The sequence below is a fragment of the Mixophyes fleayi genome, chromosome 6, assembly GCF_038048845.1.
Source record: "Mixophyes fleayi isolate aMixFle1 chromosome 6, aMixFle1.hap1, whole genome shotgun sequence".
NCBI lineage: Eukaryota > Metazoa > Chordata > Amphibia > Anura > Limnodynastidae > Mixophyes > Mixophyes fleayi.
In genome coordinates, this window is record NC_134407.1 from 160,260,710 (window position 1) to 160,272,878 (window position 12,169).

The 12,169-nt window shown below is 37.5% G+C and overlaps 1 protein-coding gene across 2 annotated transcripts in view; it reads right to left on the minus strand.

Annotated features, from left to right (window-relative positions):
- Positions 1-5,498: 5,498 nt before the first annotated feature.
- Positions 5,499-12,169, minus strand: part of NKIRAS2 (NFKB inhibitor interacting Ras like 2) — a 29,005-nt gene continuing 22,334 nt past the window's right edge. Inside the window, exons 2-5 of one of the 2 annotated variants that reach the window (XM_075176932.1) lie at positions 11,759-11,848; positions 9,678-9,783; positions 7,953-8,194; positions 5,499-7,510 (exon numbers count right to left, since the gene is read on the minus strand). In XM_075176932.1, coding sequence (XP_075033033.1) covers positions 7,271-7,510; positions 7,953-8,194; positions 9,678-9,771 — 576 coding nt within the window. In that variant the 5' untranslated portion in view covers positions 9,772-9,783; positions 11,759-11,848 and the 3' untranslated portion in view covers positions 5,499-7,270. The remainder of the gene's footprint in view (positions 7,511-7,952; positions 8,195-9,677; positions 9,784-11,758; positions 11,849-12,169) is intronic. The other variant, XM_075176931.1, reaches the window with a different exon arrangement.

The following is a 12,169-nucleotide window of genomic DNA, read 5'->3' on the forward strand; positions in this document are numbered from 1 at the left end:
GCATTGCACTAAAACAATGTCCAAGCGGATAACTATGTCATTTTCATCCTATAGCATAGCCAAAATAAGAGGAGAAAAAAATGTAATAATAGTAATAATAAATACTTTAGCATAGCCCATATAGGGAGGATATTATATAGCCCCCAAATGTCTAGCATATAATGCTGACTAAAGTGTAAAACATATAATATGGACCACGCACAAATGGTCCACAGTTACTAATCCCATGTAAACCCTTAATTTCCCTTGTGTTGCCAGTTATTACCAGAAAGAATTGGTCCAGTCACGCCAGATAAAGTAGCACGTACTAGCAACCTGTGCTAATAGTTCATAGCAGTAATTATGCTACATATGCTTCTCCCAGAGCAAGAGAATTAAGGAGAAGCAGTGATAGCATATTTTTTTTGAATAAAATTGTAGGCTGACAATACTTCATACACTGCCTGCTGGATTTCTGGCGTTAACGAGTGCCAGTGCTATTGTGGATTTGTGGTGTTCCCCCTCAATAGGGAAGATAAGGATACTGTTGTGAACAGCTACTAGTGACTTGGACTGTCTAGATTACTGGTTACTTCTCATTCCATGGACTCCCAAGTGTGTACATGAAGGAGAAGAAACTGGAGGGCTATTAATCTGCACCTGGCATGTCTTGTCCCTTTCAGCACTAAGGTGAAGGTACACTCTTGTATGGAAGGTGACGTTTATGTGGCCCACAGCAGTAGCATGATCGCCTTGGCTTTGTGGCAAATGTGACCGCAGTGCTCCCCATGGCACAATCTCCATAATCCCCAACAAACATAAAACACCATAATACCTACCATATCCAATTTTCTTGCATCTCTGTGACTGTCTCTTTTTCCACTGTGATCTCTTGTGTCTCCCCTACACCTTTATCTACCCTGCCAGCTGGTCTCCTCCATTTCTCTTCTGCCTTCTGTATGTTGGCTCATTTGTCACGCCCCCCTTGCTCTTGCATGTCACTTTTTTCTGCTGTCCCTTTTCCTTATGTCTGTCCTTTTACCTCCTCTCATCCCATCTGTCACTCTTGTCTTCCCCAAGTCTCTTCCTCTGTACTTGCATGTTTTCTTTGACTCCCCTATGTTTTGCCTTGTTTCCTATCAAGGTGTCTGGTCAGTACCATGGAACCAAGGTTGTGCTTATTAGATGAAATAATACAATGCTACTGTATATAAGTCTCCTATAATGGAATTTCATATTCTGTATATCACAAATAAATAAGTAAAAGGATGCCCTGCAAATAAATCATTAAAAAATATCAGTCTCTTGCCCATTGTCTGCGTTCAAGTCTTTACTTTCCTTCATATCTTGTCTACCCCTCCTTACTTTATTGCCTATTCCTTATATCTTGTCTCTGACTTTATTTGGCCCCATGGCTGTTGCTTCTCCTCCTTGCCTCGTATGTCCAATTTCTTTCAAGTAAGGCCTTATCTTCCTCATCTGCCCCTCTGTCCATCTCATGTCTGCAAATCCACCTCTCCCCCTCAAGTTCCCCTTATCTTCTCATTACCCCCTCTTCCTGGAGAGTGCACCTTGCTTACTTTCAATCAATACCACCTTTGTGTGTCACAGGAAGTAATAAGTAATACAGACTCCGTATTATTCGTCATTTTCTTTAATACCAATAGGGTGACCTAATATCTACTTTTTTCATTACTGCAGAAAGTGACAGCTAGTGGAGTGATCCAATAGGGAAGTGAAGAAATACAAGCAAAGGTTCCTATGCATCAGTTAATGTTATTGGTGCAGCAAGGTGGCAGCTGCCTATGGTCCAAAAGACCAACTGGGGCATCAAGCAGCTTAACTTGCATATATGGTAGGCTTTGCGTTCTCCACCAAGCACATCAATATCTTTATCAGCAGTCTTGCAAATGGACATGCAATGCTATGCACAGATTTATTCATGAGTCTGAAAGTGAACAACAGAAGCTGAAACCTATCTTTACCCATACTAGAGTAGTTTACTCAACGGCTACAAAAAGGAACAAATGCAAATGACACTTACCAATAACTCAATATAACAGGAAAATCAGATTAAAAATAAAATAAGGACACAAAAAGAAATGTGAAGATACAAACACAACATATATATCAAGTACGACATTACCAGTGTGATGGATATTATAGAGATGGAAAGTTCTGATTATATAACGAACAAATTTCAATAAAAACACATTGAGAACACAAAGTTTATTGTATTACTAAACCTTGGTTAAAATTTTATCAATGTTTATTATCTACTTGTCATACTTTAAACGCGCAGAGGCCGAGATAAAAAAAAATAAATCATAGGTATAGTAGAGGGTCTAATTTCATTCCAGATAGTCTGATGGTTCGCACCTCCTGAATTTGTTGTTTTAAGGGAGCCAATAATGTATTTTTACCAGGTTTTGAAAAAAAAATTGGGGTATATTTCTTTTTTTATAGACGTGTCTTCGAGCAGTTAAAAAAAATATATATATATATATATATATATATATATATATATATATATATATATATATATATATATATATATATACAAAGAACCGTTCAAGTATGGGAGGGGAGCAGTGGATCCACATGTGGAGAATGCTATTCCTAGCAGCTGCAGATTGTTATGCACGTTTTGTCACTATCCAATAACGATTGTCGAATCTCGATTTGTGTTTCCAACGCACAAATATTTATTCTCAAAAAGTAGCAGAATAAATCAAGCGAAATAATAATAAGTACAGCCGTTACTTATCGCAGGTGCTCTGGATCCAGTGAACAGTCATTCAGGTCTGAAGTCTGTGGTCAAAGATGACTGTCCACTAGATGAAAAGCTCCTGCTTATATGCAGATAAAAATACAGTGAAACAATGCAGGTGACGTGGCTTGCTTCTATTGGTCCAGGCTTCAGGAGGGTCCAGGGTGTTGCAGATCATAGTCTAGTTTAAACCAAAATATCCAAAGGTGGGGGTCATCTCTCCAGGGGATGTGTTCCGACTTTCCCGCCAAGAATCCAGTCTCAACTCTTCTATTAGCATTTTATAGTCAGCATCACTTTAAAGGTTTATTCCCTAACATCAATAACTAGAGTATGCAATGTGCGATCTCTTCGCCGAATGAATTGGACAGCTGATGATGAATAGGGGATTAAAATGATACCAGACGTGACACCTTTCCTTTAACCTGAACCATATGTTTTACTAACATGCATATAACTTATAATATTACACATAAATACTACTATATTTCGACATAAATAACTACGTGTTGTAACTACAATTAATGTGTACTAATTACAAATGTGTGTTTGTGCGAATGTATATAAAAAGTGTAAAAACTGTTATTGACACATGTTGCGGCTGGATACGCCCTTCCACGCTGTAGCGTGCTCTATGCATATTTTCAGACAAATGCAACAAAGTTTGCTAGATATTAATTGAAATGACTTTATCCAATTTGCTGACTTCGACAAGATATTGCCATTATTACTTTTTTACCTACCTTTGGAAGATCTAGCATTATGTGGCAAGATGCCCAGAACTGGCCATTCAGGTGTAAATAGAAGATAATTTTCTAATTCTGTTGCTGCTAATCTCCACATCAGGATCCAGAAACACATTATAATAGGACAAATCCAAAAACAATGGCACAAATCCGATGAAGGTGTATTGCATTTGGGACAATTTGAGTAATCAGAGAAACCAATTATATGTCTGTGGTGAAGTGACAGATAACCCCGGTGGAATATGTTAAACATTTCCACATAAGTGGCAACGGGAAGTAATTAGACATATTCAACGTTTTGAGTATTGTGTCCACTTCCAATGCAGGAAAGTGTTATCCATTGAGTAAAGCCATTCCTAAATGTAGTGTGATCTAAAAGGCTTTGAGAAAATGATAGTGTAAAGAAATTGCTCATATTTGAGGAGGGTTAGATGTCTAAAGTGTGTCCCTTTCCAGCCCACATAATGTTGGGCCTGATGAAAAGCAAATCCAAAGGACCTATAAATTTAAATATTTCTCTTGCCTGAGCATATTCAAGAGGTTTCTTCAACAGTTGACCAGCCGTCCACAAGTCCCTTTCTTCCCATGTATAAAGGAAGGAACCACTTTGTCATGTTGGAACTCTGGTTTTCCAACAAAGAGTAAGTGTATAAATTTACATGGGTTTAATTTGTACTTTCGTCTTAGTACGTGACAAGTTTTTCTAACAGACACTAAAAGAGTATTGCTTAATATATTTGTTGGGATCTTTTGTTTATGAAGGTGAGGGAAAGACAAAAAGCTTAAATTCGTAAGGAAATGTTTTTCCAATACCAGGGATGTATAGGTACTTTGATTCTGTAGCTAGTCTCTCAAACGTGCTGCATAGCAATAACGAGTTATATTTGGAAATTTAATAACCCATTAGTTTCATCAATTTTACAAAATTAATATGGTCTTTGCTGGTTCACACTTTTCTTTCTACAAAAAGAAGTTTGTGTGTGAAAATGTCACTTAATGTAATTATCTTATTAGCCATTTGTTCCAGAAGTAGTTATCCCTGAGTGTAATGCTTAACATGGAAAAGTGTTGATTAAAGAATGACCAATTATTGCTCAAGATGATGAGCAGGCCAGACATTTACAACACTTAGGACAACATTTGTTCAGTGCAGGCAAATTTTAAAGACTGTGCATTAATAGAAATTGACTGCATTGAACTCCCAAGTCATTGCACCTGGCAGCAGGAAGACATGCTATTTAAGCACCTATGAGTGATATGTGCAGTCAGTAAATCACAGAACAGATTGCCTGCAGCCTACAGTTTATATCCATGAAGCTGGAGTTAGTGCTCTGCTTTGAAAAATGGTAAAGATTGTGAAGGGGGCTGGAGGGGCTACTAAAGGAATACATGTGGCGAGTGTGCCTGTCTATATAGCAGGGGTTACCTATAGATTGTATGCATGCAACCAGGGCCCTCTTACTTGTGTCTTTGTATTAATACACAGTCCTGTTTTATTACTGTGTTTGTTCTTAGCTGTAATACGCTGCAGAGCATACTGATGTTATATAAATAAACAATAATAACTAAAGTAGACATGCCCTTGAATGCCAGCAACATTTCAACAGTTAAATCCATTACACCACAGACAGTGTTAAAAATCAAACAGCTAAACTTACCAGAATTAAACCCTGCAAAGACTGAAAACATTGGGATGTCCATGCAGAAGAGGGTTTTAAATGCCTGGATGTGAACTGGAGAAGGCATCAAGTAGTCACTCGTATCCAATCACATTCCTCCCTCTTCTGCATGAGACGCCCTTTTGCATTTAAGTCTGTAGAGTCTATTTAAGTCCTGGTGGGTTAAGTGATCTTGTGATTGGCATTTTAGGACAGAGGCTGGTCCAGTCCATTTAACAAAGAAATTCCTTTTCAGCTTGGAATACTGGTACATTGGTAATAACAAAAGTTGTTATGTTTATGTGGAACCCCTTTTTTTAAAATAAAAGACAAAAACCAATCCAGTGTGTGGAATGACTGCTTTATCAACACACATATACACAAAATAACTGCAGCGTAAGATTAATAACAAAACTACAATAACATTAGCAAACATGCAGAGATTTGTCTCATCTACCGTATAAATGGATTTATTGGAGTCAATCAGTGCAGCCACTATTTTTATGTGTTCTGTGTAGCTGGTCTGTTTTTTTTCATACATGTATCAGAGTCCGTGTTACAAAGCGGTGGTTCTGACAAACTGCAGATTCTCAGCGCTTTGCTGTTATTTTTAAAAATGTCAATTTTATTAAAGACAAAGTCACTTCGTAACTATACCCCAGGGAGTCTTTCAGCTGTACGCTGGGAAAATGAAACGAGTGGATGCATTTTTAAATCCTCATGTCATTTCAGAATGTTTGCCAAAAAATCTAAATACTTGTTCTATAACTTTAACAGAGCCTTCTTGACAGTTTAAGGTGTTTTTGGAAGCCAATTGTCTTTAGATAGCCTGTGAAATTGTAAATATAACTTTGGGTGGTCTCTGTCTTTCTACAAAACAAACATGAGGTGTACCAATACAAATGCCACACAAATAGTACATACATGGTGTGATAGAGCACAGATGTGGCGTACGGTTCAAAGGGATCAATGCAAAATGGGAAATTCAGTGTTACCCAAGGTAACTTACCTTTTTGAACCGGCTGTACTTGGAATACTCCATCCAAAGTTATATTTTTAGACTTGGGTAGAATCATCCTAAAAGATTCTCTTAAATACAAATCTTTGTATGCATGAATATATTTTTACCTTTTTTTTTTATTTTATTTTTTATTGCAAGACATGTAAATTATTCCACTATATTTTTAATGTTTGTGCAAAAGGTGACACAGCATTTTAGTCAGAAGTAATTAATTTATGAATTGGAATGTGGGCAAGGTGTGCCATACTTCACAAAGGCTTCTGCCATTAAATTACAAATATTTGCCAGAATATTTTAAGTAAGCCATTCTTTAAAAATATAAATGGACTGGAAAGAAGTCTAATACATTTAAGTTATTCATACTGTTTCTCTTCTCGGTCTAAGCCAGACTAGTCAAAGCAAAATGTCTGATTGGCTGCTACTGGGTACACCCAATGTACACTGTATACACTAACACAAACTGTGTGGCCCTGTGTGTCTCTATATAGACATCAATAAACATATGCAGTGACATGAATGATCTGGTGCACAACCAAGTTAAGAACCACTGTTTTTATAATTAAAATAAAGAAAAAGTAAATAATTCATATAGACTCTTCAAACAATGGGCCTTAGCCCACCTCACCATATATCTGCTTATACTGAATCATCATTTTTGAATATAACCTACTAATTAATTATAAAATGGTCATCAACATCCATTATAATTAAATATTCTGGGGATGCTAATTATTAGAATTTTAAAATAAAAAACATATAAGACACACATAAGACTAGATATAAAACAGATCTTCTGATACAGTAAAGTTTGAAAAGAGGGGCAAATAAGAATTTCACTTTGTCAGTATTTCAGAGTGGGGAATTCATCCCTTCAAATTTCAGGGAAATAGAATATTTCAAACTTACTCCCTCTGTAGAAAAACATAAATGTTAGAATGTTCAGTGCTACAAATGTCTGTGCTGGATGAGGTAAGTAACTGGCAAGTCCTTGATGTGACATCCAGCGGAGAGCGAAGCCTGGAAGTGTGTGTGTGTGGGAGTGCTGCATGCAGTGAGGACATGAGCAGTGTAACACTCACTTCAAAAGGCATTGGATCTAGCTATCCAGTGATCCGCTGCCCTTGTTCCGCCGGCTTAGTGGGAAGGCCGACTTGTTCTGAGGCTGAGTCATTTTACTAGCCAGGAAAACAAAAGGCTCGATCAGGGTACGTCTCTCGCCAACCGACACCTCCCACAATTTCACCTTCTCGCTCTTGGCCCACTGCTGAGCTGCATCATGGTCCACACGTCTCTGGTCCTGAAGGTCGCACTTGTTCCCCAAAACAACAATGGTGACCTTAGGAACACACAGAGAAATAAGTCACCATGCTATATTAGTGAGCTCAAAACAGCATTGTGGTGTAAAAAGCAAAGCACAAAGGTAATTCACTGTAACTTACATTTATACCATGTTTAAATAAATATAGTTATATGTTTATAGTGATTACATAACAAATTATAGAGCAATGGGCAAATCAAGAAACGCTCTCTAGCAAAAATGGTGGCACTAAACCTAAAACACAGTATAAATATACCTCACTGCAAAGTGGCCATTGATTCCACTAGCTGCTAATGAGTTGATGTGCTGGAGTTTCAGGAATATCAGTTTAGCACACAAAATGGCCACCTTCACTGTGTGCTACTGATAGTGATACACCTGACATGCATCAGAAAAGTGTACAAGAAATCTTTACATAATAAAGAACCTTATAAGACTACAATCTATATATATTATATACCTCCTTCTTATCCTTGGACCTATCGATCTCCTTCTTCAAGGCCTCTACCCGTTTGAAGGATTCCTTGTTGTCCACACTGTACACTAGCACATATCCGTCTGTCCCTGAGAAGCAGTGTTTGGGGAGCTCACTTCCATCCCTCAGGCCTCGTGTATCATAGAAACGAACCTGCTCTCGTACGCCACGGTCTGTCTCAATGGATCCAATGTATATATCCTCCTGAGTCTCTATCATGTCTGACCCTGGAGGGCAATTTAATGATCAATAAAAGTGAATAATATTAAACAGTGAACATTTGACAATCAGTAAACAAACTTAAAATATGAACAGACATGATCTACTTCATTTATATTAAGTAATGATAAAAAGATATTATTATGGAGAAACACACAAATATATAAGAAAGGGGGCATTATATTATTCATAGAATTAAACACTGAAGCTATAAGTGACATATAAATATGATACACACAAACACACATGATCCTAGTACATGAACAAAGCTACACATTCACTGGTAAATAATGACAGAATCAAGAGGGAAATATAGTCACACATGCTATAGTCCATCCTTTAGTATAAAATATCTAATGTTCGCCAGGTGCCAACAACAATGCCAATATTGGCTCTGTAATGTGCAACATTTGTCTCCACACTGTAGAGGAAGCCATTTTGTAAGCTGACCCGATATTCATGGCACAATGCAGCCGTTTAATTCACTAGCTTAGGCAGCCATTTTAAGGGCTGAAGAAATATTCATAATACAATTCACTTTCAACAAATGACACAATTTGTATGCAGTGATTTCACCGTTTCCTAATGAATTGATAGACACTTGCAAAATGTCTACATCTGCTTTATGTAGTAAACAAATGCATGCGCACCATGCATGTTCTAAAGACTGTATATAACCCATCATCTAGGCCAGGGAACTTCTTTACCTTTTACCCCCAAATATATTTACATATGCCGATGTTACCCCCTTGATTTGAAAGGAAGGAAATCATATATTATTAATAATTGGAATTCAAAATGTTATTGAATCTATTCAAAATTTCTTTGAAAGCTTCAACTTCAAAACTTCATGTTTTGGAGAAATGATGTTGCTTTATTTCTGATACGAGAGCATCAATATTGGGGTATTTTGATGTCAAAGCAATTTGGATCCAGTCTTCAAATTGATTTCTCTGCTTTGTTTTTATGTTCGTTAGAGTTCCTAAAGGTAGGTTGTTGCAAAAGGCAGCAACTTTTTGACTGCCTCCTCATGTGCTATTTTAAATGCCTTTGCAGCTGTTGACATCCAAAAATATGACAGATCTGCTTTGTTTTCAAATGCAATACGTGCTTCATTATTGCATCAAAGCTCAAGAAGTGCCTCTGCCAACCCTTGAGGCTCTTCTGGAACAACAGCAATTTCACATTTAAAGGGATCTACAATCCAACTGACAGCATGTGAATCGGCAGCATTACCCCCAGGAATTTCATTTTTGCCCCATTTGGGGTAATTTACCCCTGTTCTCTAACCATTGATCTAGGCCAGGCCTGTCCAACCTGCGGCCCTCCAGGTGTTGTGAAACTACAAGCCCCAGCATGCTTTGCCAGTAGACAACCTGTTGATAGCTGAAAGGGCATGCTGGGACTTGTAGTTTCACAACATCTGGAGGGCCGCAGGTTGGACAGGCCTGATCTAGGCGGACTATCCAGCAGCTTCTGAACTGCACTTACCAACCACATGATTTCCATACAGCAGCTGCTCCAATATGGAGGTTTTACCAACTGCTTGCTGTCCACACAATACGACCTTGCAACTTTTTCCCATCTCACTGGAGAGCTACGGAGATAAAAACACAAAACACTGAAATGTTATATAGCATTATGGAGAAAATTGACAAATGACGCGCGCACACACACACAAACATATTTTACTGAGGATGACGACGTATATCTCAGTGTCTGCTTTCATTTGATACTCTATACATAAAAACAAATGGAATCCATAACTCTAGATACTAAATCCTCAGTGCTATGCAATTTATGTGTAAACTAAATGAATTTATAACCATTATGTTAAAGCCTACCTTTAGTATTCACTACCAATTCCTCCTTATGTCAAACAACAATATAAGTAGGGCAGGGCTCCCTTCTAAGGTCATCTGATGTAGAGACTAAAAATTGTGCCCTAAGAGACTAAAGCTAGGTACACACTACACGGTTTTCGTCCAATAATCGGCTAAACCAGCCGACCATACGACCGCTCGTTCAAAAGTCGGGTCAGTGTGTGCAGTGTCACGATGGTCGAAAGTCTGCCCAAATGGACGATTGTCGCCTCATTTGGTTGGTCGTACCGTTTAATATTTTCGTTCCAATCTAGTTTCCGCTGTGTAGTGTGTATAAACTTACGACCGATCCACAACAGTGAGTACGAAATTACAGTCATTGCTCACGACAACATGGCTGTAAAAAGTCGCTAAAGGGACGTCCGCTCTTCCCTTTATCGTCCTAAACAAGGCTAGTGTGTATGCAGTCCATGGACCGAGCGATCGGAACATCAATTGAATGTAAAATCGATCGGCATAAAAAGTTGGTGGAAAATTCTGTAGTGTGTACCTAGTTTAAGTAAGTGTATTTACCATCAGCATTCCACAAACCATTCCTTCTTTAAGCAAAAATTCTACCTTATACAAACTCAGAAATTGCATGCCAGTGTTGGAGACTAAGTTAGTTGACATGGCTTGGAATAGGGAAATAACACTCAACAAGCTACAATAATGTGCAGTGTAGCCAGCTGTAAAAATGTCATATCAGAAAAATCTGAAGATTGAAAAAAAAAAATCCTTTATCCCCAGGGCATTGCTATACAATACACAATAGTACAATAATATGTATTATTATTATTATTATTATTATTATTATTATTATAATAACAGTAATAAATGTCAGGGCTAGCTAAACTAATTCTGATTCTATCAAAACTAAAACATAGAAAAACAGTCTCACTATAGAGGATTTATAAAAAAAAAAGTTTAAAAGCAAAAGACATACACTATTTATATATTACATAAGAGTCAATGTAATCTGTAATAAAGTACACATATCAGCAATCTCTATAAATATTACATGATTAATAATACATTTAGCAAGCAATATATTTGTGAGGTTACACCATTTGTGTAAAAACAACAAGGAATCAAAATCATTGTTATACTTTAATAAAAAATAAAATATATATCTCAATCTAAAATTCACTTAGGTAGATTAGGATTTTTTTAAAAATAATAATAATCAGTTAAATGGCATAGAGAGAATGTAAACACTGATCAGTTATGTACAATCATGCACTTTTCATGTGCAGCTAGCACAGTGCCTGTGATTACCAACAGCCTGGAGTCAGGATCAGCGAACAGCACAGTGTCTGCATCCATCACCATGGATCACCACCAACAGCTACAACTCTTATTAATGTCATTACATGTTGTTTGTTTGTTTGATTCACAATCCCCTCAATGCACAGCCCTGCGTAATATGTATCAGCGCTTTATAAACAAAAGGATAAGTCTGTATAATAGGGAGCTAAGTGCATTTAGAAACCGTCACACAGAATAGCATTATGTTATAGACAATGCTGCTATAGTCATCTTAGCTGGGGTAGCCTGGTGCACCAAACTTGCAGCCAGCATACAAGATTTATCACGACCACGTTCCTCCAATCCATTACAAACTCACTTTCTGGTTATAGCTATATATGAGGTATAATCTATAGATAAAATGTATCAGGAACAGTCTGCAGCACTACTAATAATACGTACATGTTACAGCACAACTCAGGAACCAGGGAACTAATTCTTCCTGCTTCCTGCCAGCCGGGGAGGGGTGACCAGGGGAAGTGACAGCGGCACCTACAGGCAGAACAAGAGAATGCATTGTATGCCATCGCTTTCATTTTCCAATGTATGGCAGCATTCAAAAATATTATGGCTCTTTTCATAATAAATTTCATATTGTTTACAGAAGAAAGAAACCTGTTTCTCATCTCATAATGCTACCACGTAATACTACAGTGGTGCATATAATGTAACTTTGATTCTGAAAGTAGTCTGCCTTGTGTGCTGTCTGCTAACAGCTGTTATGGTGTACATGAAGTGGTTTAGTCAGTAACTAATTGTTTTTTATTTAATTAAAACATGGGAGAAGAAGGAACACATAATGCATACCCAAAA